Raw genomic sequence first — 25906 nt, 5'->3', positions numbered from 1 at the left:
GATTTTCGTTTTCGTGTGGACGGAAAACATTTTGAAAAGCATCACGATAATAGTGTGATTTTCCTGACCGAGTTTTCCTCAAACACAAATCCAAAATGACCAGTAATAATTGCGTTTTACATTCCCCTGGTGTAGTGTGGACGGAAAACATTTGATGCGTTTTCAGAGTGAAACCTCCGTTTTCAAATTCCTCCTGGTTGGTGTAGACGGGGCCCAGGAAAACGACTCGATCAATCTTCACTTTTTTCTAATGGGAATTATGGCTCCAAGCTGGTATACATAACCGTTTCTCCAACTTTTACAAATCCGCTAGCGAGTAATCAACTATGAGGGACTCTAACCCGCTGCTGGCAAGTGCTGCTGTAGTTACAAACCGCCACGAAGGTTGTGCAAAGAACCAGGTTCAGTTTGAACAGACGAAATAGATGGCCGGTCGAAGGCTTGCAGAAACCGGTTTATCCGGACTATAGTTCTCCTCCATGAAAATCGTACCACTATTATCAGTCGAGTATGGCGCGACGAAAGTTTGGTGACCAGGTTTTAACGTTCAACTTGTGTTGTTGTCACTGCCAACTGGCTCCGTTTCCAGTGGCAACTTGTTGGCCTTTGACGTCATTTGCAGCAAAGCGCGCGAAATTGGAGGTGAAGATATTGTTGCCATTAGAAACGATAGTTGCCCATGGTAACACCGTAATTTTTAATCCAAAACTTCGCCACCAAAACTCCGTCGCGCCTTAGGGCCTGTTTACATAACCAGGCTACCCGGCTAGAAGGGTTGACACACAGCCCGCCGTTACATGCATCTCACCTAACCGGGACAGTGAGTGGGCTGCGTGGGCTATCTTTTGAGCGGCCGCTAAGCACAACAAACAAAATGGCCGACCAAAGAAACTTTTTGGCAGCAAGTTTAATTTTTTTATCGCTCATTCCGCTAGCGGCCTCTTTTCAGTGTATAGGACTGTTGTTAAAGGTAACTACGAAAAAATTCACCTCGCGCCGCCATGTTTTCGTGGTTTATCTCACCTCGGCTAGCCGGGATAGCCCGGGACGAACCGTTTACATGGTAAAAAGTTATCCCGCCTAGCCGGGTGCCCCGCGCAAGTAGACAGGGTGCCCCGGGTAGGCGGGCTACCCTGCCTAGCATGTAAACTTTTCAATGCGTTTTCTGAAGAAAGGTATGAGAAGTTAGCCCTCCCAGGGTAGCTCGGTTAGCCGGGTAGCCCGGTTAGCCGGAGCACCCTCCTTCCATGTAAACAGGCTCTTACTCAACTGGTAATCGTAGTAACAGCCAGCCGCCAAAGTAGTAAAAACAAAGGTGTACACTTTCTTCTGCAACTCGTGCCGCAACAAGCAAGACAAGAAATCTGTATGAAAATTTGACAAGAACTAACAAGAACAATAACCAAATAGCCTCGAAAAAGTACGACCTTTATTTTCAGTTCTAAGAGTAATCGAAACATTTCTGTCCGAGTTTCTAAAGAGTAAAGAATACTCGTGAAAGTTTTTGACAACCCGAAAACGCTGTGGAAACACTCGTTTACGGCTCGTGTTTCTACAGCATTTCTCGTTCCTACAAACTTTAACTCGTGTTCCTAGAACTGTTTCACTATACAAGAAATGTTCTCTGTTTCTTAAAAAGCCACAATTTACCGCAATCTTTGTATTCAAGACATTGGTTTTAAAAAAAGAGAAGCTAACACGGAACAAAGCCATTGTTGGTTCAGGAATTTTACAGACGCTGGGAGCTGTCAAGTATTCCGCGAAACAGGGCGAGATTTTCGACATCCGTTGTTGATTAATTTTTGACTCCGAGCCATCTAGCAAGTTTCTTTGACGTTGCTAGCGTTTTTCTTCACTTCATATTAATAAATAGAATATCCTTGGTTGAATAAATTTTCAAATGGCTGTCCTGGCTGTCCTCTTGGTTTGAACCTCTTATAAGAATACCGAACTTTTTGTGTTCACTTGGTTCCAAGCCATCTCGACGTCCAGTATATCTTGACACACGACGGTGCACATGCCAGGTCGCTCAGTCCACGTGTACAGCACGTGCACAGATGATAAACAGATGGCCCTTGAGCTGTTCTTCAACTGTCCGCAGTTTCCAACTTGCAATAGATATTGCTGACTGTTTCCTTTTGCATGATTTATTGACATTTATAAATGTGGCGAGTTGATTCAAATTGTCCTGAAAACAGTAGAATATTTATTGCAAGGCCACAGTGGCAAAATAGTTGAAATAAAATTAAATAGCAAACATAAGCAACGCTATTTTTTGGAAAATTCTCCCTTCTCAAACGGTAAAACTAGTAGAGAAACAACAACATAACACTAGTCATTTGTTCTAGTGGAGAAGTTATGTGTGTCATATCAGGTTTTATTGCCTGTTATCTGCCTGCAATCTGCCTGCAAAATTACTTCAACGCCACCAAAGTCATGATAAGACAGATAATCTGACGTTGTGTCGGCATAGTCAACTTTGTATTCCTTTACAGCCTGTGGAACCCCGCCTTACACCTCGTTATTACGGCCACTTTATTCTAGCTCGAACTAAAGCTCGGTCAGTCATTTTGCTGAGATGACTACTTCCTCTTCTAAGAATTATTTCCCCGGTGCTCGTCGGAAATTTTGAAACAACCCCTAAGAGGTACCAAGATCCTGTTTTGTGGGCGTGGCTTGAAATTTTTTTTGCCCCTAAGAGGTGCGAATTCTAAAGCAACACATTAGATGACACTGCCTTTTTTTGGCTCAATATTCTAATAAGTACCGCGAACGTTCCCGCTGTGGACCTTTTGAGGCTGAAAACCCTAAGAGATATCAAAACCACTTTTTTAACCCCTGACAGGTACGACGAGCACCCCCGTCCTTTTTATATCGGAGTCCCCACCCCCCGAAATTATTTCACTAATCTTACCAACGGAACAGGATTGTAGCTAGGTTTTAGACGCCGTTGGTTCGTCCAGTTCTCCCGACAGATATCTCTCCCATTCACCAAGCCGCTGTTCCCGTTGTTGATCCGTTTCTTCGACTTTGTAGCTTGTTACACCGTCCCATCTTTCAGCTGTTATTCTGCGACCTGCAAACCACCGACCATTCATCACCTGCCACAAAATGTACTCAGTTAATAATAACGACGGAAGAAAGAGATAACAGAGACAGAAACGAGAGAAAGACCGCGTGCGAGGCGCGACAGCAGGAGTTTTGGGCAGCGTCCACACTACGTCAGAGAAGCTTGAAAACGCAGCTTTTTTTCTACGGTTGAGGTCTACCGTTCACACTAACCCGTAACGAAAACGGAGCTTTTCGAAAACGCTCTTCACACCGGAGGAATCTGGAAACGCCGGCTTTTCGTTTTCGTGTGGACGGAAAACATTTTGAAAACGGAGCTTTTCGAAAACGATGACGTCACGATAATCATGTGATTTTCCTGACCGAGCTTTCCTCAAACACGAATCCAAAATGACCGGTGATTGTTGTGTTTTTAAATTCCTACGGCGTAGTGTGGACGGAAAACACTTGATAGTGAGTTTTCAGAGTGAAAAAAAAAATGCCCTTTACAGATTTCTCCGAAGTAGTGTGGACGGTGGCCCCGTCACGGGGCGTACTACAATGTCACTAAAAAAAGATGTTTAATGATCAGTACAATGGCTGTGCACGTGCGTTATAATTCTTGGTACATTTCTTTGCCGTCCTCTGTAAAACAACAACGTAAAATGACCAAATTCTGCGTTGTCTGGAGAACGTGAACAGCGACGGCTCTTTTAATTTTCCCTTTCGAGAGAAAATTCTTTCTTCTGCGTTCCATGTTCAGTTTCAATTTTACTCAACTGAGTACAAATATTTGTAAAGTCAGCTATCTTGTAAAGGGAGTTATTTAGTTTCACGAACTCACTTTTGATTGTTTAGTTCAATAGCTACCAAACAAAACGTTTACCTGAATAAAAAGACTAGGGCAACTGAGGCCTCACGAGCCCACACTATGCCGGAGGAATTTGAGAACGGAGCTTTATTTCTACGGTTAGGCCTACCTTGTTTGGTATATTACTTAAAATTTAATTGTGTGAGACTATACGTACCGGTAAACAGGCATCAGCTGCTTCGAATGCTGAAAACGCCACAGAACAAATTCCCTCTTTGTTACGCTGTCAAAGAAAGAAACAACAGAATTACAAGTTATAACACATTCAAACTCGGTGGTTTGCGAATACAACCGACTCTTACCGCTTCCAGCTGTTCTGGGAGTCACAAGAAAAGCTAAAACGTCAATGTCACTGTACTTTAGTTATTGCATCCAAGGGGTTTCGGGGAACAAGTGAACATTTATTCCAAGGGAACAAGGGATATCTCTACTATCGAGGGACGAAAAATTTAGGGAACGATGAAACTTATTACAAATAGGCAACAAGGGAGAAAAAGTGAAATTTTCAAGGGATCAAGGGAACATGCTACCCCCTTCCCCCACCTGGGAAGCCCTCAAACAAAACTTTCCTCAATCGATAACAAGCAGAATTCTTAAGGGACCGACGGGAAAGTTTAACTTAAGATATTTTTTATGTGACATGGTGGAAATAAAGAACATCTGGGGAAAATGTAAAGAACTGTTTGGAGCCATCAGGATAATAAGCTCAATAGTCATGAAGACGAAAACTTCTGTAACGAAATTCAGAATTTAACAACTGACGTTCCGCAAACAGGGGAGAGGGGAGATATTAGATGATAAATGATAAATTACGGTGAACGTTCCTTTTTCTTTCATTTTACAATACCAATTGGGGATCTCAATTTGGAAGAGTCTCTTTTGAATGTAAAAAAAAAAAAAAACTGTGCGAGAAAAACTATCAATACTCACATCAAACACGATCACTTTTCTCACTTCACCAAACTTTTCACATTCCGCTTTCATATCATTGCGCAAATGCGTGATCAAAACAGGATTTTTCTGCAAAGAAAATTGGTATTATGACATAATTAAACTACAAGAGAGGTTCATTAAACAATGCGAGCATAAAACTTAGGCCAAAGCAACAACACAGCTGATTGTGAAAAACAGACTATAGTGAGCCAGTCACACGTTGATTTTGTATGCCGGCAATGCAAGATCCAGGAGCCTAGGCCTATATCGCTGAAACCGTCAGGTCCAAAGAGACAAAAATCGTTTTCAATTCAATTTTCTTTTTTTTTTTCTCGAAATGCCCACCCTGCTGTAGACTACGGGTAGTCCCTCTTTCGCTTAGCCTGTCGTGGGTGACGCGATAGAAAACCGCGAGAAAAAATGGCCGCGCGATATCCTAGGGGCAAGAATCGCGCTTCACACATCAGACACTGCCGGGATTTCGCGAGGCCATTTTTTTCTCGCGGTCACACTCGACGGACTATAAGCGAAAATGGACTACTCATAGTCAGGCTCGTAGTCTAACCCTGCTGATTTACCTATGGCCGTCACCATGCGTGTAAGTTTGGATCCACTACTGACGCATATTTCATCTATTTCTTTTGTCCCACACGTTATGTACATTACAAATTGTGGGTAAAATACTGGTTGTTTAAGGTAGAAAACCATCAGAGAAGAAATAGGAAGCCGAGATGATCACAACAAATTACAAATGACCAACTTGAAAAAAAACGACCAATTTTTCAAAATGGCTGATACCCTCCGTGATGCAGCTCCTTTAAAATTTGATGTAATGGAACTGGAAACACAAACCTCAAAGTCTTCAATATCAAACATGTTTTTAAAGACAATGACCCTCTCATGTTTTTTCCTTGTGTCTCTCTCCACCCAGTCTAATAATCTGGAAAAAAATTCAAATGTTTATCGTTATACTTGTCTGAATCAGACTGAGGCCCTATGAGGGGTTTTGGGGAGATGGGATATCTACGTAAAAAATTTAACAGGATGTAGGATATTTGGCAGGGCTTGAAAAAAGCGCCATCTGGTCGTCCGGGACAGGCAGATTCTCCTTCTGGACAAGGACCATATCATTCTCACTTGTGTGGTGGGCAAGGGATCAGGCAAGTCAACTACCAACAAAATCATGAAAAGAGAAAACTAAGACTTGCCCAGGGCAAGCAATATTTGAGAGATACTTGTCCTAAGGGCAAGCTGGACTTCAAGTTTATTTTAGCCCTGTTTGGGGAGAAATTAATGAGATGTGGGATATTTTTTTAAATAACCCTTTATTTTATTTATATAGGATATTTAGAAAAGATAAAATGGGGCATTGAGTAGAAATATCGTTAATTATTTTTGCAATTGGAATTAGCGGGATATAGGATATTTAGGCCAAAGATTAAAGGGATGTGGGATACTCAGACCCTCCCCTCCCCCTCATGAGGCCTCCACCTTCCTTGTGCACTTAATACATAGAGAGGTCAGACTGGATTAGTCGTCTCTAGGTCTTGTAACTAGCCTCCTAAGTAAGATTTCAACTTTGCATGCACTGATTTGAAAGAAAAGTTGACTTGAAGCAATAATTTGTAATTCATACTATTGTTATAGTGTCTTTATAGATGTAAAAATAAAAATATATATGGGATTACTCCCACAACAGCATGAGATTGTGTTGTCTAGCAACCAGGTTTGACAACTCACTTACTTTTCCTGTCCCTTTCCTGCTTTCTTCTTTTTGTTCTTTTTCTTTTTCTTTAGAGCTGGATTGTATTCTCCTTTCAGATGGAACTCTGCCTGAAGTTAAAAAAGACCAAATATCATTATTTGCACTATTTTGAAGTTTATCATTCAATTGGTTACCAGAAATATATTTAATTTAGGAGCTACATCACAGTTTGCACTTCTTGAAAAATTTAGACTAAATTTTTCAAGTTTGCAATTTGTAATTTCCATGTTAATCTTCTCCATCCTTAACCATCCCTGTTCGTTTATGGTTTAATATTGTCCCTTAAATTGTGTTTTTATTTTAGTTAACTACTCTTTTCAGTTTTCTTCAAGTTAGAAATAATTTTGTACGTGGCCAAAACAACTCAAAATGCTGTGACTGAGCTGTTCTAAGGTATTGTGTCCTTTAGACATATCCCCCATCTTTTAAATTGGCTGAAGTCAACTTCTGTTTCCTTCGAGGTCCACTAATTAGATCAGGATTGATGGCAGTGGAACAAAAAACCATCAGATGCGCAGGGATGGCAAGTTACTAAAAGGTGCAGTGACAATCCAAGGAATTTAATGCCATGAGGACATACACGTAAAACTGTTTTTGAACAAAACATATCTGGACATACCTGTTCAACATGTATGGTATTTCCTTTATAGTCTGACTCATCCAAAAGTTTTATCGCAAGATCAACACTTTCACGCTGTCATGGAAGAAAAAAGAAAGATATCTAAGTCTACTTCAATCTATAAAATTAGATACCATTGTTACAATGACTGTTTGTAGCAAAACAAATATTTTTGAATCTACATTTATTATCAAATCCATAATTACATTTAAGTACCCAAGTCAGTGAGGTATGGCAGTGACACAGTTAATGTACTCTCCAGGTTTGATTGCTGGTTAGAGCCATATGATTGCAGTTTGTCTAGCATGAAATCACTCAAAAATACATCACGTACATCAGATGTTACAAGATATAGCAAACTAAAATAAATAGATACCTTCAGATAGCAACATCTGCCATCACCCTTCAGTTGACCGTTTTGGTCCCTGTAAAGCTTTATTTTGGGCTTATCTAAAGAAAATTAATATTATTACATTACTTTACACACCATTTACACACAATGAGCTGTTAGTCACCAGTTGGCTGTTATATCATTTATTCAACACATGCATGTGTGTAAAATTAATAACTGAAAAGAGAGCACTAATATCACTACTAACTGAGTGAATAACAAAACCTGAGCATAAAAAAGTACATAGGATCAAAAGAGATTTGCCAATTAAAAGTAAAGGCATGCAAAAATAGGCCAGGACTGAAAATTACACACTAATTAGATGGCTAAACAAACACTTCAGCACAAATTAAGTCAGTTTACACGTTCAGGTTTGGTTTGAGCTTGCATATGAAAAGCATTTTCATCTCATTCGCTAAATCTTATACTTATTTTCTCTTGATAATGGCATCATGATGACTCCGAAATAGCGAGTATTAAATCTTTCAATAATAATATTACAACAGACTTTTTTTCCTTACTTGTGTCAGGATCCTGCATTATAATGCCATATTTGCTCATCATCTCAATAAATTCCTCCTCACTGGTATCAAGTGGCAGTCCTAAGAAAGAAGAGCTCATGAGGTCAGCAACAACTATGCAGCAATATTCACATCATTCTATAATAGACCTTTCCCACATAATTCCAACAAACAATTACACCGACTTGAGGTCAGGTCATGCACAAAAATACAGCATATGTATGGAAATTTCCACTGCACCCTCGCTCTGGTTTTATTGTGAACCTATGTAATAAATATTAGACTGTGTGTCTTTAAAACAACTTTCTGCACTTTCTGCAGACCTACACAATGATACTAAACAGTAATCACAAGACAGTAGCAATATAATTGTAAACAAGAAATATATTGGATAAAATTTATTTTTGCATTATACATGTAAGCACAACTCACCAGAAACATAAACATTTGGATTTTTGTTGCCTTCAACTTCAAACCATCCTGGAAGAAAAGAAAGGAGATTTATATCCGGCAAGAATCATTCACAGATACTCAATACAGTGTATGTGAATGTCCCACTCTGTTTTATTTTATTCATCAGTCAGTATTTACCTTCATCTGCTTTCCTCTTCTTCTTCTTTAATAACTCTGGACCATGTTCTTCTCCTTTTTCTTCTTTTGGTACCTATAACAAGGAATTGAACAAAGTTTCATTGTACCAAGTTTTGCCGCAAAAGACCATCTGAATAATCCACCTGCAATACTTTATACATGTATTGAGTCTTGCTCATTTAAAAACTTCCATCAAGTGATTAATTTTTTTATTATATTTATTAATATTTTCGTATTCCCATATATATGCAAGTCTTTTAACTACAAATGTGTTGTTTAGATTGCGAGAATACATGTAATCACGTGAAAACTAAAGGGCAATAATTTTATTGTTCAAGCATTTAGTAAGCACGTGAAATTGTACTGAAAGACAAGTAGGTGCTTTCGAGTTATGTTTGCTCAAGCAATATTTACAAATTGACGACGATTTTTGTTTGTGTCCATACTAAATGCTTGAACAAGTTTGATTGCCTAATTAAGAAGACTTTTTATCAGAAAACTTAAACCATCTCTAAACAAGCAAATGGACTCAATTCGCGCAAAGGTATTCACTTGAAGAACTTGTGATCCTTTGTTATTATGCTAATTTGTAGAGACTGAAAAGTATAGAAATCAAACCTTCGCATTAATTTATTCACTTTGCCTTGAGAATGGTGTCACGATGACGCCGAAACATCAGCTATCAACTTTACACTTACTTATGTTTTAAGAAATCACTTTTGATCAAGATTATCATTATTATTGTTGTTGTGATTGTGATTGCGATTGCGATTGCGATTGCGATTGCGATTGCGATTGCGATTGCAATTGCAATTGCGATTGCTATTGCTTTTGTTATTGTTATTGTTATTATTATTATTATTATTATTATTATTATTATTAAAATTTTATTTAGTGCAACTTTCCATAAAATCATCAAGGGCACATACCTTTACCTACCTGGTTATTTGAGGTTTGTATTTCATCTGCAGCAGTTACCGGAAGGTCAGTGGTTGTGTTATCAGCTTGTTCACCATCCGGCGTAAAACCATAGTTCATTTGATATGCGGCAAGGAAGTCCTCATCCACCTGTACAAGTGTTAATTAAGTTCACACATCCTCTTTTAATAGTGTATTGACCTATTATATCATTTGATAGAGTACTATGCATGCATGTAATTTGATGTACTATTGGACTAAGCTTAATTAATACAACTGAGGAAGCTGCGAAGCACTTGAGATGATCCTTAATAAAGTGTTCAGAAATTGTTTGCCACCATCAACAGAAGTATAGCTTTACGGCATTTTACTGAAAAATACCAGTAACCTTTAACACGCTAGTACTACCTTTGGAAACCATCCTCGTTTCTCAGCGTCCCATTCGTAAACTGTTCCATCTGATGGATCAACATAAGTCTGACGTTCTTCCTCGCCTCCAGAAACACTCTTCTTCGCCTGTTCTTTGAGCTCTTCCAGAAAATCTTTGGGATCTGAACTACTCATATTTCACTCTTTGTAAATTTGCGCAAAAGGTATTAACCTTTCAACGACGTAGACTTGACTTGGAAAAATCCCTACATCAACTCCGTCAGGATCCCTGAACAGTTGCTACTTCATATCGTGAAAATCGAAGTGTCCTCAAAGGCTCGGTACCAAAGTCCACAATATGGCGGACGATACGCTCTGACATACGTTTCCCTCTGTGTAGCTCAATCCTCTGACGAATTATGGCATATAGATGTAAAGAATGAATATTTAAAAGGTGAGCTTGTAGAGAAGGGTCAATTGGCTTTAAACCGATCTGGAACAACTTAAAGTGAACCGGTAGGTTTATTTCTTACTACAGTATGTTTTACTAGAAAAAATAATATAAGCTCAAATAAAATATAAATTAAGTCCCTTTCATAAAACACTGGAGGACACATGTGAGTCCTTAAAAGTTCCAGGTTAATTAAGACTCTAAAGATTTAAATTTATGTGGCCTTCTTTATAGAGAGTATATGTTTTATGTCAGTTTGTTACTTTTTGCAGTCATGGCTGTTACATTTCACACTCGTGGACGCCATGGATATGCAGTCAAGTTTTCTCCATACTTTGGGCAAAGACTTCTCTGTGCAGCTTCACAACATTATGGGATAGCTGGTAACTAGCATCTCTAACTGTAAAGGACATGCCAGAGCGGGTAGAGGGCTGGACTTGAAATCTGGAGATTGTGCAGTTCCAGAAAATATCCATACTCCCCCAACAGAAGGGACAAATTTAATTTTCCAAGAGGGGGAGGAGGAGGAGGGGTTTCTGTAAGACCAAAAAATTTAAAAGAAATTTATGAAGCTTAATATGGGAATTTCCAGAGGGGTGTGGGGATCTTAGAAAAAAAACCCTTCTGTGCAGGAGGTATGGATCTTTTCTTTAACTACGCATAATTATTTGCAGGTTCACTATTAGTCCCATTCTGATAAAATAGAGTGCATAACTGGCTCAAGACATTCGCTAACCAAGGTACATCAACCTAAATTGTTGGAGTAAAGGGGTACAATAAAACTCTTAAAACTGAGCTTATCGAAGTCTGTTTTATGTTCTAGGCAGTGGGACGTTATTTATTCTAGATGTCCTTCCCACAGGAATTCAGGTTGTAGGCAGGTAAACTCTTTGTTTTAATGATGAAAATTCTGGCACTGCAGTATCATAACAGCACTGACATAGGAGGTGCGGTGGCCTCATGGTTTTAGTGCACTTGTCTCCACATCAAGCGATCCAGGTTCGAGCTCTGGCTAGGGGCACTGCGTTTTGTTCTTGGGCAAGACACTTTTAGATATGAATAGTTGAGAAGACCCTGTATTCTAGTTTACAAGTCCTTCTTGACACTTGGTTCCATTTTTAAGGAACTTTAAGTGACATCTTACATATAATTCCTGCCTCCTACACCAGTAGAGCAATGACTCATCCGGAATTTGCCAGTGCATCCCACACCCAGGGGGGTACTCCCATATTTAGCTAATGTGTATAAGTCACATCATAAACAGGGTAGGGAAAATCACAGATTTTGATCTTAAATAGGTTAAGGGTATTGGGAAGTGGGTCTTACACCCCCACCCAATTTTTCTGGGAGTACCCCCTGATCCCATCTTACCCCCCAGGACAACAGCAATCAGTAATTCTTTCCAAACTCTCTCATGTCATAGGTGGGAGTGGGGTGAGGGTCTGTTTGACTGCTCATGGAGTGAACACAATCAAGATTTTAGTGTTACCGCAAGTGGGGATGGATCACTTCAGATGTGGGATATTAAAAATCCTAAGGTAACAAGTTAACCTGATAATCAAAATGTTTTGTTAGCTGAAATTCACAATGAAGATAGTAGCTCTGTAATCAAGTCCTACGAAATCTTTTCCAGGGATTACTGACAGTAAGACTTTGCACAGTTTTATATGCTATACTAAGACATCCTTGACTGGGAGGGAATGTGTAGCAATTCATGGTGTTAAAAAAATTTGCAATTCTACATGTAACTTGAGTTTATTGTATTTAGATACTGATTACCAAACATTCATTCAGGACTGTGATCTTAGGATCTGATAAGTGAAAATTGAATAAATGCAGTCTCAAAGCAATCTTGAATCTCTTTTTTCAGGGTCCAATAAAGGTTCTAAAAGAGCACAGGGCAGAGGTACAGCATGGTAGTGCTTCTTTCTTAAGTTTGATATTTAAATAAATTTGCTGAAGAGTAAAGGATGGTACATAAACTGAGGAATCAGTACTGTAAAACAGTTTTGTGCACCTTAAAACACAACATTTTCCTCAGCTTACAACTTAATTTTGTGATTTTGAAGGAGCAAGCTTTCAATTTGTTAGTATCTTTCTTTATTATACTGTACACTCGAAAGCTGTTAGTCATTACACAATGGGGTAAGCATATAATGTGGTTCTCATCACAATGCACATGCGTAACTTTGTCAATTTCAATTAATTATTTATGACAAGTAGACTGAATTAGTTTGAGTATGTTAATTGCTTAACTTTTTGTATGTCTTGGTACTGTATGTGATTAATAACTAGCTTCTTCAATGTACTTCACAGGTTTATGGAGTTGATTGGAGTTGTCATAGACAAATTGATCAAATTTTGAGTGCGTCCTGGGATCACACCATAAAATTGGTGAGGAAGCTTTAATTTTATTATTATGGGCAGCTAATCAGTTGCTAGTAGTTTTAAGTAAATGTAACCTTGTACCTTTTAATCATGAAATTCCAGGGACAGGTCTCAAGAATGAACAACCTACGTGTAATTTTTATTTATTTTCAGTATGCTGCTACCTCTTCACTCCAGACCCTCTATTTTTATTGCTCTCCTATATATTGTAAGGCGTGCTAGTCTATGGAACACCTTAGTGCGCTGGGCTCTGGATAATTGAGCAGTCCGAGTTCGAGCCTTGGCCTGCGTCGTTGCATTGTGTTCTAGGGGGAGACACTTTTACTCTCACTGTGCATCTCTGTGCTCAGCTGTATAATCAAATGGGTACCAGCGAATTTAATGCTGGGAGTAACCCTATGATCAACTATCATCCATCCAGGGAGAATAGAAAATTTTAATACTCCTAGTCACCTCATGCTGCAGAAACTGGGATAAGCTCCAGCCTGATGGGCCTCTGGGCTCGAATGCAGCTTTACTGAATACAAATCACAACTCATCAGTAGCCACTAGGGTATCTCAAAGTCACAAAGCAATTGGCCACATTATGTAACTTTTAGTCAATTTGTGAAATAACAGTTGTGCGAGTCCCAAAGCTTTTTTTTTTCAGAAAGTTATCCATAGATTAAAGTGACTGTTTTTCTTTCACAGTGGGATCCAAACCAGGCCCAATCCTTAGCGACGTTTACTGATCACCAACATGTTGTCTACAGTGCTGTGTGGTCTCCACATGTTGCAAGGACCTTTGCCTCAGCCTCAGGTATGATGAAGCTACATAAGGTACATACATCCGTTGTTAATTTTAATAGAGAGAAGAATTCCTGAGGCAGTGTGGAAATTTTGGAGGATCCAATCAGATAAAAGCAGGATACAAATGAAGTTGAAATGTAATTAAAATAGAATGAAACTGAATTCATTTGATAAATCAAAATAAATAAAATCATCACAAGCATAAGAAATGAGATCAAAGTAAAAATTGAAACTGGATTAATTTATTTAAAATATAATAGATGATTAAAAATAAAAATTCATTCACTGACAGGTCAGTGTGGTAATGTTACAAACAATAAACATTGAAGAAGAAAATAAGATCCAGAGATGGTTACCAAAGTCCCATGAAATGAAAGTCCAGTCCAAAAAAATGTGAATGAGGTCACTGACTATATGTGTGATAAGAATCAGATTCTTAATAAGCATCAGATCAATAAGATACTGATGAACACAGCATGATTAAATGAATCACCTCAAGATACATGTAAGAACACTGTTATTTTCATACACTAAGAAAATTTCAAAGTTGTATCTATGTAAATCCTAAATACATAATGCACACCAACTCTTATTTTTCCTGAACTCCTAGGTGACAACACCCTCAGGGTATGGGATGTATCAGCCCCTCCAAGGGCCCAACAGACTATCAGGGCTCATGATGGAGAGGTCCTCACTTGTGATTGGGCCAAATATGATGTGGTGAGTATCAGGGTATTAATTAAACTAACTAAAGACAATATCACAGATGGCCAGGAACACCTTTATTGTTAAAATTATATTTAGCACAGATTCTAAGGTATTCTACTAAATCATTTAATATCAGAACTTTTTAACATACAAAGCATTGTCTAATAAACATTTTCCTTGATGTGCAGAATCTAGTAGTCAGTGGATCAGTGGACACAAAGATCAGGTACTTATAAAATTAATAACACTGAAATAATAATAAATTCTGTTAACCCTGGGATTGTTTGGGAAGGGTTCAGCCTATGTTCATTGAGAGGGATTTTGTGGGAAAGTTTGGGTCTTAAGACAGTTATTGAGTTGTGGATTTATGTGTGGAAAGAATGTTAAGAGTAGCATGACAGCTTGGTTGTTACTTCATCTATTTAATACACATTTTGCTTTGTTGTGATTAAGGGGTTGGGACCTGCGCAACACAACAGCTCCAGTTTTCAGTCTTGAAGGTCACCAGTATGCTGTTAGACGAGTCAAGGTGAGGTGCTTTGTTCTGTTTAATCCTTGTACTCAATCAAATAATAGACATGGGATGAAATGCTAAATGTTGCAAAGTTGATGAAACTGGATTTTAGAACAGAATTGGTTTAATCAAGAAAATGTTTCAAATGATTTCTTCACATGGCATGTCTGAATTAGCAAGTTTTCTATGTGCAAAGTTCTAAACCTTTTCACGGTCGAAAGACGTGGGAGGTGCAGTGACCTCATGGTTAGTGTGCTGGTCTCCGGATTGAGCGGTCTGAGTTCAATCCCTGGCTGGGGACACTTTACTCTCACAGTGCCTCTCTCCACCCAGGTGTATAAATGGGTACCGGCAAATTTAAATGCTGGGGTTGACCCTGCAGTGGACTCGCATCCCATCCAGGGGGGAGTAGAAATAATCCTAGTCACTTCATGGTACAGAAACCAGGATTAAATACTCTGGCCTTATGGGCCACTTGGCTTGTATGCAGATTTTTATGGTAACCGTTCCATGAGAGAGTGAAAATAAAGGAAACTGTTAAAAGACTATTTTTTAGGTCAACTTGAGTCAAGTGATTTTGCAAAGTGATAAAATAGTATTTTTTTTCTTATTAGTGCTCTCCCCATAACGGCTCTTTATTGGCATCTTGTTCATATGACTTCACCATGCGAACTTGGAACATTAACAATGGACCACAATCTTTAGAAAGAATAGAGCATCACACAGAATTTGTGGTTGGTCTGGATTTTAATCTTCACCTGCCTGGACAGGTCAGGCATGTTTCCGACACTGGAAACATAAAATGTAATCGTTTATATTACTTTTGCATTATCTAAGCTACTGGAGGTAACTAATCGATGACATCAGTGAAATCAGGGAGTAATAAATTGGTAATCAATGGATAATCAGTTGATTGATCATTGATTATTGCCTTTAGGATCAATTAGTAATCAATGAATAAGACAAAACTTTCAGATTTTCAGTCATAAATTAGTCATTGATGAGACATTGGTAATGTTCACATAATTATAATCTCATGGCAGACCAATTATTGATAGCCTGCAGTGTCACCAATATATCTGTTGTACTAATTCCTTTATGTGTCAAGTCAAGGTCTGATTAATGAACATTATACAGACAGAGGTTTATATGCCTGAAGTTCTACGTATGCTCCACAGACCTATGCTACTCGGTAGTAATCAATCAATCAATCAATAGTTACTTGATTGATCATGGCTTTGTGTACAAAGAGTTTCTTTATTGGGTGGAAATGAGTAGAAAGCTTAACCAGAATTGACTGTATTTGTTTTACTTAGCTTGCTGACTGCTCTTGGGATGGACATGTAAAAATCTACAGCCCTGCCTCATTAATCCAAAGGTGACCACGATGGTGAGATGTACATACAAAGAAGTTGACAAGACAACTAAATATTCTTTATTTTACTGTTTCTTTAGAACAGTCTGTGCTATTTACAAATTAATCTATACAAATGTACATGTACATGTAGGTTTTCAGTGATGAACAAGCACATTGTCTGGACAAACCTTGGACATCAAATTCAGCATATAATTTAAATATCAGTTTACTGAATAATAATAATATTGTTTATTCCTAATTATTGAATGACACATTTTTTGAATAAAAATTTAACTTCTAGTAAATAACATCTTTGACCAGTTAACCTAGTGACAAATCTTGCACATTTTGAATCAATTCTAAGTACACAAAAGTATTACATCAAGTCTCGAGACACTTTCAAGTTTACTTTTTACTGGTAGCATGCAGCTTATCTGCAAGAATTTTATTCTTTGCTGTACGTTGACCCTTGATCCAATAGTACATGCACATGGGTATAATTTACAAAACTATAGTCAAATAAAAAAAGTTGTATCGAAAACAATTTTCAAAGTAAAATTCTTTCTCAAAAGGCTTGTTACAGCCAGCCTGTAATGACTTCAAGTGGAAAATTTAGTTTTTATTAGTTTTTGCAGTTCTAGGAAATACTCACATCCATCGCAAGAGAAAGTCATTGTCAGAAATGAAGGAGGAAGGTTTATTGGAATCTCAGTGTAGTGGGGAGGGGTGGGGGTCAGACAAAACATTTTCTCCGTGGGAGGGGAATGGAGATTTTCTGGAACAACAAATTTCTCCTGTGAAGCATCAGTAATTGATGAAATCAATATGAATAACATCTAAAACAAGATTTCTTTCAAGTACATTTAGACTGTAAAATTAGCTATTACACCAAATAAGATAAAATCTGTTATGAAATACATGTATGTCTTTTTGATAAACCTTATGAAGGTAACTAACAGTTCTTTTTATTCAGAATTAAGAGACCACTGTATAGAACAGCCTGTTATCAAGAGATTGTGATATAATTTACATTTTTGGGTTAGCCCGTACAGAGGATGGGAGTTGTTGCAGAGAGGTGGCTGTTGAAGGGATAGTTTCATGGCTCGGCACTGTGCAAGCTGTAACATTAACCCATTTAATTTCATTGTTTATGAAATGATCAAAAGCAGGCGGATGACTTTCGAAAGATATTTTTCTTTGAAAGTTTTACGTTCAATCGCAAAAACAATAGAGGTGAATCTTTTTCATTAGAGTTATTTGTATATGTACTGAATCCCAAGCACCACTCAATTCCATTGTTTATGAACCAGTTGGACATGAGTAGACAACTTAGGCATGTGTCCAGACTAAATTCTTTGGCCTGTAAAACAAATTCTATGTTCATTAATTTGGCACTTTCTATGTAAATCCGTTGATATCTTCCACAAAATTTGGACATCAGATATTCTGCTTACCCAAATTAGATAACGGCAGAACATGTGGTTAGTAAGAAAGGGAAAAAGCCATTTTATTCTCACAAGAAAACTTGGTCTTGCACCGAACCACGAAACTCTTCCTTTACAATGGGTTCATTTGAAATTCTCCAATACTTAACATTACCCCCGCAAAATGATCACTTGTCTTTTTTCTTGTCTGTACTCACTATGAGTCTATCTGGTGGAAAGAGTACCATGACAAGCACACCAGTCCCAGCGATCAGTGCCCCAATACTACCTGGTGCATACACACTTGCTTCCTGAGCGACACCACCCAGTGCAGGGGAGATCATACGTGCAAATGACAGCAAGGAATTCCCTACCCCAAAGATCATCCCTTTCTCATCCCCACGACTTCTTCGGAATGTGAGGTTGGTCACGCACACCCGTGACACAGCACTTGATACGGCAAGTGGCGCGATAAAGACAGCAACAAAGAAGATACTGGGTGAAAATGTTATCCCTAGGATTGATGCTGTAAGAATAAGTGAGAAATGCAACAGCATTTTTGCATCATTGTGATTGTAGAATTTTGATACTTGGCCTACAAGAATTCCAGAAAACCCGCCAACTAACCCATTATATGACATAAGGTAGCCATTGGTTTTCGGACTGGTATTAAAGTGAAATTCTAGCATGGAATTAAGGTTGCTTCGGAAAACTAACATTGAAAATCCCATGACAAATCGAATGACCAACAAGTCCAGAGTGGAGCTCATTGAAGAAATTTTATATACACTGGTAAAATTTGATGATGTACTGTTGCCCACTTTACTTGGCATGTGGTGCCTAACATGCAGTTTGTCATGTTCCAGTCCTCCATTCTCATGTTCAGTAATTTTTCTGTTAGTGCTCTTTTCACTCTCATCATCAATTAGTACTTGTTCTTGTCGCATGGAAGAGTGTCCTTTGACTTGTTCCACAGATGCCATAAAGAACCACACGAAGAAAAAATTGATCACAAAAATACATCCAGTTAAGACAGTCACCTTGGAGAACCCATTTGACTCCATGGCCAAGTGGCCGCCAATCAATGGACCAATCACAAAGCCAAGACTGGAGAAAGCATTGAAATTGCCCAACACCTTGGGTTGATCAACAGACGGTGAAACATCAGAAAGATATGTCTTTGCAATACTTTGACTGTGCTTGAAAATCCCTGGGAAAATAGTAACAACAAATCATGTTTTTTTTTACTGGAATCACACAACAAATACCTCTCTTTATCCTTGGTTCTCACCTCAACCTCTCTGATTACAAAGCATCATCTATCAAAGTCACCATATATGTATAACTCACCTATAGGAATCCTACTTAATGCCAGGAAAAGTAACGTTGTTGGAAATGCCATCAGGAAATAACTCACAGCTGCTCCCAGCAGGCTCACTAAAAGAAGCTGCTTTCTGCCATAAATATCACTGAGTCTGCCCTAAACACACATAAAAATGTTAAAGTTAGTAAGGACTACAGGATTAAGAAGATAAGAAATTAATGCTCTGTGCTCCCATATGGGGCCAGAAAGTATTTGTGATAATGACAATGCCATAAGCCAGGGAACAGGATACAGAGGCAGTTCCCTTGAATTTTGCACTCAAGGAGGCATATAGAAGGGATCAGCCCTGCTGAAGTACATAGAGAAAAATGTAATTTTGTGAAGTAACCTGTTACCAAGTTTGTACTAGAGGGCATGTATTTTTTGAGCAAATCAATTATCCCAAAAAGGGATTAGTACTCTAATACTACTAATCTAATTCCTTTTTGCTAGGTGATATCCCCAAAATAACATTTTACAAGTACTGGTGTTCATGGGCACTGTTGAAATTGATGTCAGTACAATAGGTTTTGCTGTTGTTAACTTGCTGTGTGGAGAATTTAACACCCTCTAGTGATTGAAGTAAACATTAAGTTATGTAATGTAAGATACAGTCACTTACTATGACAGGGCTGGAAAAGAACTGAAGACCTCCGTATATAGAACCTGCCAAGATTAACAAGCACCACTCAATTTCAGACTTCAAGGTCTCCCTGCAGGGTAATAGTCTGAAAAGTATCTTGAAACCTGATTCCATGGGTGGACTCCCATATGAAAAGGATGGGGGTGCTTGTTGGAAGGAACCCCTATAGAGGTACCAAGATCCTGTTTTGCGGGCGTGGCTTGAAATTGTTTTAACCCTTAGGGTGAGGGTTAGAAATTTCATTAGCGATAAGATGATTGCTTGGAATACCTTCTACTCGTAAAGTTCATTGCCAAATATCTCCTGTAATATTTTTTTTTCTGCTCAATACCCGAAAGGGTACTGTGAAATCTCCTGCTGTGGACCTTTTGAGGCTGCACACTCAAAGTGGTACCAAAACCGCTTTTCCAACCCCTAACATGTATGACAAGCACCCTGATCCTTTTTATAAGGAAGTCCCCTCCCGGGCCTGACCAGGAATTTGCCCATCTGAATTTCGTCCTATTTTGAGAGTTCTTTTAAACTGATGGAGGAAAAACTATATAAAAAAATACATTTAGGCTCCAGTTCATAGCTCAAGTTTTCATTCTTTACTGTAGAAAAAATAAAATTGAACAGATATAAAACACAGAGAAAAACAAATATGTGTGTTTGGCCAATATGCATGTGCAATTCAACTGGAAGTTCCATATTTCCAGACTTACAATCAGAACTGTCCAGGGCTGTTTGCTTTCTGACTGCTGATAAACTGGAGGGGAGACTCCGGATAAAAGATTGAGATTTATCCACTGGTCAAATTGGCCATTTCCGAGTCACCTTGTGTCTCAGTGTTTCAAAACGAGTCTTCCTGCAAACCTTTCATATGAAAAAGAGTTTGATTTGCACAAAAATGAACCTGCAGTCAGAACACATTTCCATATGAATGGTTTTTCTCAAAGACTCGTTTTGATACAGAGGCAAAAGGCAACTCGGAAATGGTCTCTTGCTATCCACTCCATAGCTTTTTGTACCAAGACTGGATAACAATTTAACCATTGCATAGTATGACTACCCTTCAAAAAACTTGACCTGAAATTAATTCATGCTGAGTAGCTATCCAGTAACCTGTGAAAAGACATTTTTTTTCCTACTACAGGCAAAAAATGCTTGATTACAAGGTAGTTATATATGCAGTAGATAGCACTGTTAACATCTACAGCAATGAAGCTATCCTTGTTCTGATTTTAATTTTGATTGACAATCAGGGTACCAGTTGTTCAACGCACTACAGTTACTGTGTTGCTATATGACATTGTGTCAAATTCAGTTTTAATTTTAAGACTTTTCAGTGAGGTTTTTGTTTATATTTCCTGGCAGTGAAAGTCTCTAAACCTATGCGCGAGCAATTTACTCTATTTATCCTGGGTTAATTTGACCCTTAATGGATAAGTTTGTTATTGCACAAACTAACATAATTTGAATATCCAAAATCTAGAACTCTACGCCTCTTTTTGGGTTGAAAATTTATAAACCAGTTTGAGGTTTCTTTTCCAGATTTGATGATAAGCTTATGACTATGAGACAAGAATAAGAAATTTTAAAAAGCCGGTTTCACGATTTTGAGTCAAACCGCACCATGAGCTAAATAGCTCGGGGTTTAGCAAAAAGTAAATAAAACCAGTGACAACAAACTTTCTGTGACGATTTTGAAACGACAAAAGAAGTTGCCAATTGTTTTCCAATACCCTAAATAACAGGTAATAGGTGGAAGCTTAATAAGCTTACATAACCTTGAAGCTTGTTGTTGTGTACACTAACGCTCATGTACGTAACCATTGTAGACAAGACTTAGTACTTCTTTACAACACTCCATACGTACCTATAACCCCAACAAGTGATGGTGAAGCCCCTAATTCTCTTGCTCTGTGAGTTAACAAAGGTAAGAAGCAGCTTACGGCAAACAAATCCTGTTTACAAAATTAAAACCATAAATAAATTTGCTATTACATGTAATAGAAACATTGGTGAATTCACAATCGAAACCGGACAGAGACCTTACCAAAAATCCCACAAAGTATAAACAATAGACTAACAGAGTTTCTTCTTTGATCTTTAGATAAGACGCCAGAGTCATCTTTGGCCACGTCGAACCGAGAATCCCATGCATAATAGAGATTTCGCGATTTCGACTCTTTTTGTTTTCTCACTGGCTTTCAAACATAGTACAAGGGAGTACAAGGCGAATTTTGATTGGCGTTGCAATCCTCACACGTGATCTCAAGACGATCGCCGGGTCACGCAAATGTACGTAACTCCGCATAACTGTAACCGGGCCACAACAGAATGATCTTAGAGAAAACACTTTGAATCATTGTGCTTATATTGGGGCTTTCATGTAGACAACACTGTGTTGTGACTATTCTAAACCTTTGTTCTAGACTGTTTCTGGAAAAAAATGACCAATATCGTCTTGAAATACCTGAAGAGTAAAAACTACCTGAGCAATCTTTCCAGTGGGTGGAAGACTGGTAACTAGTACATCTGTGGAACTGCAGGGGTACGGAGGGCATCTCTATCTTCTTTCAAGTTGGTTTTCTACCATCTATATTTCACTGATGTTTTCATATGTGCTTTTTATTGCTATTAATATAAGCAAATAAAACGAATTATCAATCAATGATTTCTCCATGCGTCATGGAACGTCTTGAGTTTGTTATCCAACCCTACCCTTCCCCTACCACTGGGGAGAAATAAAAAAAAAGAAGAGGCCTGGTACAAAGGCTTAAACTATGAGGAACTCTTGGGCTTCGTAGGACTTATACGCTTCAAGAAAACAATCCTCGGCGATTTTTAGTAGGGACTATTAAAAATTGCGAACTCAAGAACTATCTCGTCACTTTGCATCTATCAGCAATAGCTATTTCCGTTTATTTATTCAGAAGAGTAAACCACGAGTAACCGGCACTTCTTCCAAGATGGCCGACCCAGACAACCTAGAAGAGGAAGGCATTGATAGTGACAGACTGGCTGCATATCGGGCTGAGCCAGTAACGGAACTAGCCATTATGATCACTGAAAGTGATGATGACGACGAAGGCAGAGGCATTGTGGCAACATACATGTTTATGAGAAATGCGTTAGGAAAACTCAACATTAACGAACAAGACAAGCTAGGCTTCACCGCGTTGCACTATGCAGTCACGCAGAAGAAACTGGGAATGGTAAAACTACTGGTCAAGTATGGAACTTCTTTGGAGGTTAAAGACGCTCTCGGATTCACTCCGCTGTTCTATGCTTGTGGCAGGGCAGCAAATGTAGAAATTGCCAAGTATCTTATTGAAGAGTGCAAAGCTTCCTTTGTTTCTAGAACGTATGCTGGAATGACCTGTTTGCATTGCGCGGCCTTTGTTGGTAAGTGAAGTCTAGCTGCTGGTGTAATAGAGAATTACCACCTAATCTGTTCAATTTTTCGAAACTCTGTGTTGCCTGACAACGGCAAAACCGTAACAAAAGGACAAATTTTCTTTCAAAAATTTCTTCACTTAAAACGGGCAAAGGTTTGTTTACACTTGGAAATTAATCGACAAGGAATTTCTTTATACCTCCTAATTTGTTTTCTGATTGGAGGAGAATGTGTCACATGTCATGGGTAAAACTCACTAACTCCCTAGGGCAAACAAAACTCACTAACTCCCTGGGGAAACAACAACTTGAAATTTCGACTTGCACGTAATCAGGCAGTTCACCTTGAAATTGCAGCAAGTTTGTGTGCCAGCCGGTGTCATGCAAATAATTTTTGTACAGTTTTTTATATTTTTGAGTTAGGAAGTATAACAAAACACTTAATGACTGGCCCCATGGGAAAAGGGGAACATTGAGGGTCTAGGGGAACAAAACTCACTGTTCCTTTTGGGGTCAGTCATTAAGTGCTTTTTAACCACTGGCACTGGATTTGACAACTGTTCTTTCATCAGCATTGTTCCCATCTACAAAAAAGCAATCTATAAGACCTGAAATTGACAATTTGTGCTAAAATAATATTCCCTGAGTCAATAAATCATTATTTAAAAGTGGATGATCAGTGTATCTGCTAATTAATTTTCATGCCTTGGGCATGAGTTCTTGTGTGTGGGTCAAAAACTTCCATGTCATGGCTTGTCACCTCCATAGACCAAACTCTCACACCGAGGTGAACATTTTGAGCTACATGTAGTAGAGCCTTATCGTACAATAAACAGTTCCAAAAAATGTTTCAAGTTGGACTGATGGAAGAAGAGAAATGTCCACACAAATGATAGTACGCTTCTTCCAATTCTCAATCCTATTTTCAAAGGACAACTCTGGCAGCAATGCTATGTTTGACAAAACACATCCTTGGATTGCTACCTGGAAATGCTCAAAATGCCTTTAGAAATCTTTGTCATCCTGGGAAATCTTCGGATATGACCCTTTGCATTGGGTTTCTCTATGTGAAGTGTATACTAGCACTATCCTACGTCACACATGGTGTACTTGAAAAACATGCTATGCAACACTCACTTTGTTCAATTATTGCTTCAGGTGCTACAGATGTTGTTAAACTTCTCTTAAAACATGGTGCTGATCCTCAAGCTACATGCAATGAAGGAAAAACACCATTTGATCAGGCGAGGACTTCACCCGAGATAAGGTTATTGCTGCACAAGGCAAACAGAGATGCTGATTCTTCTGCTGCTAAGAGAGCAGCAAGCTGTGCTAACTGTGGTATGTCATGTTCTGATTACTGTATTTTTTTAATGAAGCTCCCACTCCTTGGGTGTAGAGGTCCAGTGGTTGGCACACCATACTCCAGATTGAGTGCCTCAGGTTTAAGCCCTGGCCTTCTTGGGTAAGACACTTAACTCTCACAAGTGCTTCTCTCTCAAATGGGTACTGGCAAATTTAATGCTGCCCGGGGTAATCCTGCAATGTACGAGCTTATCCCAAATGGGGAGAAGTTCAGACTGTAAGGCTCTAATAAAATTGGGTAACAACAGTTGTTAAGGACCATATTTTGATTATTCAGTTCTGATGTTAATTATGCATGGTGCCTTCCTTTGGAAGAGGGATGGAGGGCAAAACGTAGTCAGCTTAATCCAGATGTAAGAAATGTGGTCACTTGTGGAACTTTATGATAAGAAATTGATGTAGAATGTAAAAGTTCACTTATTTTTAATACATTAGGAAAAGTCGTTGAGAAGATGAAGCGCTGCGGCAGGTGTCGTGTCACTTTGTACTGTGGCAAGGAATGTCAGAAAGAACACTGGAAGAAAGGAGGGCATAAGCAGAGATGTGAAGAGGGTGTGTTGGCTCATCCCAGCCGATATCCCTACATGACAACTGTTAGTAATGTGCTCAAAGCTGACCGACCGACTCTGTCTATGAGTGGTGGAAAGACAGAGGAGTGTGTTGCCTCTCAGTCCAGTGTCCCAGCTAACAAGTCATTTGTTGTAAAAGTACAAAGGCCTGTTACTACTGCAGATCCTGATGCCCCAAAAGACTTAATGGTTTACAATGTTGACAAATCTGTGCATGTTTTTATTCGGGAAGAAACACCAGGCTATGCAAGCCTCGTGAAGAAGATTACAGAGGAAGGGATTTTTGGCTTGAAAGCCTTCTTCTGGGCGGAGAAGGCACCTGAGTTAGGCACAGGTGTAATAAAGGTGTTTCCCGGCCAGTTCGCGCCACAGCAAGACTGGTGAAAACTAAAGGGTGAACACTATGGGTATGAAGAGTCTAAGATCAAATGGCAGAAAAACACAGTGTGTAAACAGGCAAATAAAGAGTTTGATGTAAGAAATTCATATACAGTGTGTTGCTTCTGCAGAAGGCATGGTGGCCTCATAGTACGCCTGCTGGATTCCAGATCGAATGGTCCAGGTCCAAGCCCTGGCTGGGGTTATTGCGGACAGAAACTGGCTAATTTGCTTTGGGATACTCTGAAATTTTACTATAAATGTCGGACAATGCCAAAACACAGTTTTTTATTCCAACAAGCTGAATGTTAATTTTACATGCAAAAGTTTTATGGGGGGTTGTCAGGGTCAAAATTTAGCTTTGCTATTCTGCAGTTCGATTTCACCTTTATTCGATATTTTAAAGTTTCAACCGAACGTGCTACGCGTTTTCCTGATACTGGTTTATAAGAACCAATATCAGAAAAATGCCTAGCGTGTACAGTTGAAACTGTAGATACCCAAAATCCTATAACAAACTGAAGCTTATGAAGCTCGCTATCAAAGTATA

The 25906-nt window shown here is 38.8% G+C and overlaps 4 protein-coding genes across 6 annotated transcripts; 2 read left to right on the top strand and 2 right to left on the bottom strand.

Moving 5' to 3' along the window:
- Positions 1-1407: 1407 nt before the first annotated feature.
- On the bottom strand, positions 1408-10329 carry LOC110060361 (17S U2 SnRNP complex component HTATSF1-like). The gene is made up of 13 exons (XM_020767128.2): positions 10066-10329; positions 9679-9807; positions 8740-8812; positions 8581-8628; positions 8149-8229; positions 7613-7686; positions 7237-7311; positions 6597-6685; positions 5705-5792; positions 4850-4939; positions 4077-4142; positions 2915-3101; positions 1408-2188 (listed from the first exon to the last, which is right to left on the bottom strand). Exons 1-12 carry the CDS (start codon positions 10219-10221, stop codon positions 2934-2936), a joined length of 1137 nt encoding a protein of 378 aa, XP_020622787.1. The 5' UTR covers positions 10222-10329; the 3' UTR covers positions 1408-2188; positions 2915-2933.
- A 4-nt stretch (positions 10330-10333) lies between these two features.
- LOC110060359 (peroxisomal targeting signal 2 receptor-like) lies at positions 10334-17171 on the top strand. 2 transcript variants are annotated; one of them, XM_089283248.1, is made up of 12 exons: positions 10334-10480; positions 10750-10860; positions 11301-11358; positions 11901-12015; positions 12348-12383; positions 12794-12871; positions 13556-13664; positions 14265-14374; positions 14551-14588; positions 14816-14891; positions 15491-15646; positions 16193-17171. In XM_089283248.1, exons 2-12 carry the CDS (start codon positions 10752-10754, stop codon positions 16256-16258), a joined length of 951 nt encoding a protein of 316 aa, XP_089139374.1. In that variant the 5' UTR covers positions 10334-10480; positions 10750-10751; the 3' UTR covers positions 16259-17171. The 2 variants fall into 2 exon arrangements, with proteins under 2 accessions (XP_089139374.1, XP_089139373.1); XM_089283247.1 differs by having other exon boundaries at positions 10393-10542.
- On the bottom strand, positions 16289-22134 carry LOC110060357 (solute carrier family 67 member A2-like). 2 transcript variants are annotated; one of them, XM_020767124.2, is made up of 5 exons: positions 21702-22134; positions 21522-21609; positions 19643-19686; positions 19008-19137; positions 16289-18867 (listed from the first exon to the last, which is right to left on the bottom strand). In XM_020767124.2, the coding sequence occupies exons 1-5, from the start codon at positions 21807-21809 to the stop codon at positions 17846-17848; spliced, it is 1392 nt and encodes a 463-aa protein (XP_020622783.2). In that variant the 5' UTR covers positions 21810-22134; the 3' UTR covers positions 16289-17845. The 2 variants fall into 2 exon arrangements, with proteins under 2 accessions (XP_020622783.2, XP_020622782.2); XM_020767123.2 differs by lacking the exons at positions 21522-21609; positions 21702-22134 and having other exon boundaries at positions 19643-19906.
- Positions 22135-22407: 273 nt separating this feature from the next.
- On the top strand, positions 22408-25464 carry LOC110060358 (uncharacterized). The gene is made up of 3 exons (XM_020767125.2): positions 22408-23053; positions 24203-24385; positions 24845-25464. The coding sequence occupies exons 1-3, from the start codon at positions 22618-22620 to the stop codon at positions 25360-25362; spliced, it is 1137 nt and encodes a 378-aa protein (XP_020622784.1). The 5' UTR covers positions 22408-22617; the 3' UTR covers positions 25363-25464.
- Positions 25465-25906: the final 442 nt, after the last annotated feature.

Source organism: Orbicella faveolata, unplaced genomic scaffold (assembly GCF_042242905.1).
Source record: "Orbicella faveolata isolate gen_17 unplaced genomic scaffold, um_ofav_v1 contig_12, whole genome shotgun sequence".
NCBI lineage: Eukaryota > Metazoa > Cnidaria > Anthozoa > Scleractinia > Merulinidae > Orbicella > Orbicella faveolata.
Note: the sequence above shows the minus strand (reverse complement) of the source record. Positions and strands in the feature narration are given on the sequence as shown.

Bases quoted from the DNA above. Each gene is read 5' to 3' on its own strand.
- LOC110060358 (XM_020767125.2), top strand. From the start codon at position 22,618: ATGGCCGACCCAGACAACCTAGAAGAGGAAGGCATTGATAGTGACAGA. The intron at 23,054-24,202 runs GTAAGTGAAGTC...TTATTGCTTCAG, and splicing joins GCATTGCGCGGCCTTTGTTG to GTGCTACAGATGTTGTTAAA. The intron at 24,386-24,844 runs GTATGTCATGTT...TTAATACATTAG, and splicing joins AGCAAGCTGTGCTAACTGTG to GAAAAGTCGTTGAGAAGATG.
- LOC110060359 (XM_089283248.1), top strand. From the start codon at position 10,752: ATGGCTGTTACATTTCACACTCGTGGACGCCATGGATATGCAGTCAAG. The intron at 11,359-11,900 runs GTAAACTCTTTG...CTCATGTCATAG, and splicing joins GGAATTCAGGTTGTAGGCAG to GTGGGAGTGGGGTGAGGGTC. The intron at 12,384-12,793 runs GTACAGCATGGT...TGTACTTCACAG, and splicing joins TAAAAGAGCACAGGGCAGAG to GTTTATGGAGTTGATTGGAG.
- LOC110060357 (XM_020767123.2), bottom strand. From the start codon at position 19,906: ATGAAATTTCTAACCCTCACCCTAAGGGTTAAAACAATTTCAAGCCAC. The intron at 19,138-19,642 runs GTAAGTGACTGT...ATGTGTGTTTAG, and splicing joins TCTTTTCCAGCCCTGTCATA to GGCAGACTCAGTGATATTTA. The intron at 18,868-19,007 runs GTGAGTTATACA...CTATTTTCCCAG, and splicing joins ATTAAGTAGGATTCCTATAG to GGATTTTCAAGCACAGTCAA.
- LOC110060361 (XM_020767128.2), bottom strand. From the start codon at position 10,221: ATGAGTAGTTCAGATCCCAAAGATTTTCTGGAAGAGCTCAAAGAACAG. The intron at 8,230-8,580 runs GTGAGTTGTGCT...CTTCTTTCTTAG, and splicing joins TCCAAATGTTTATGTTTCTG to GACTGCCACTTGATACCAGT. The intron at 6,686-7,236 runs GTATGTCCAGAT...TTTTAACTTCAG, and splicing joins ATACCATACATGTTGAACAG to GCAGAGTTCCATCTGAAAGG.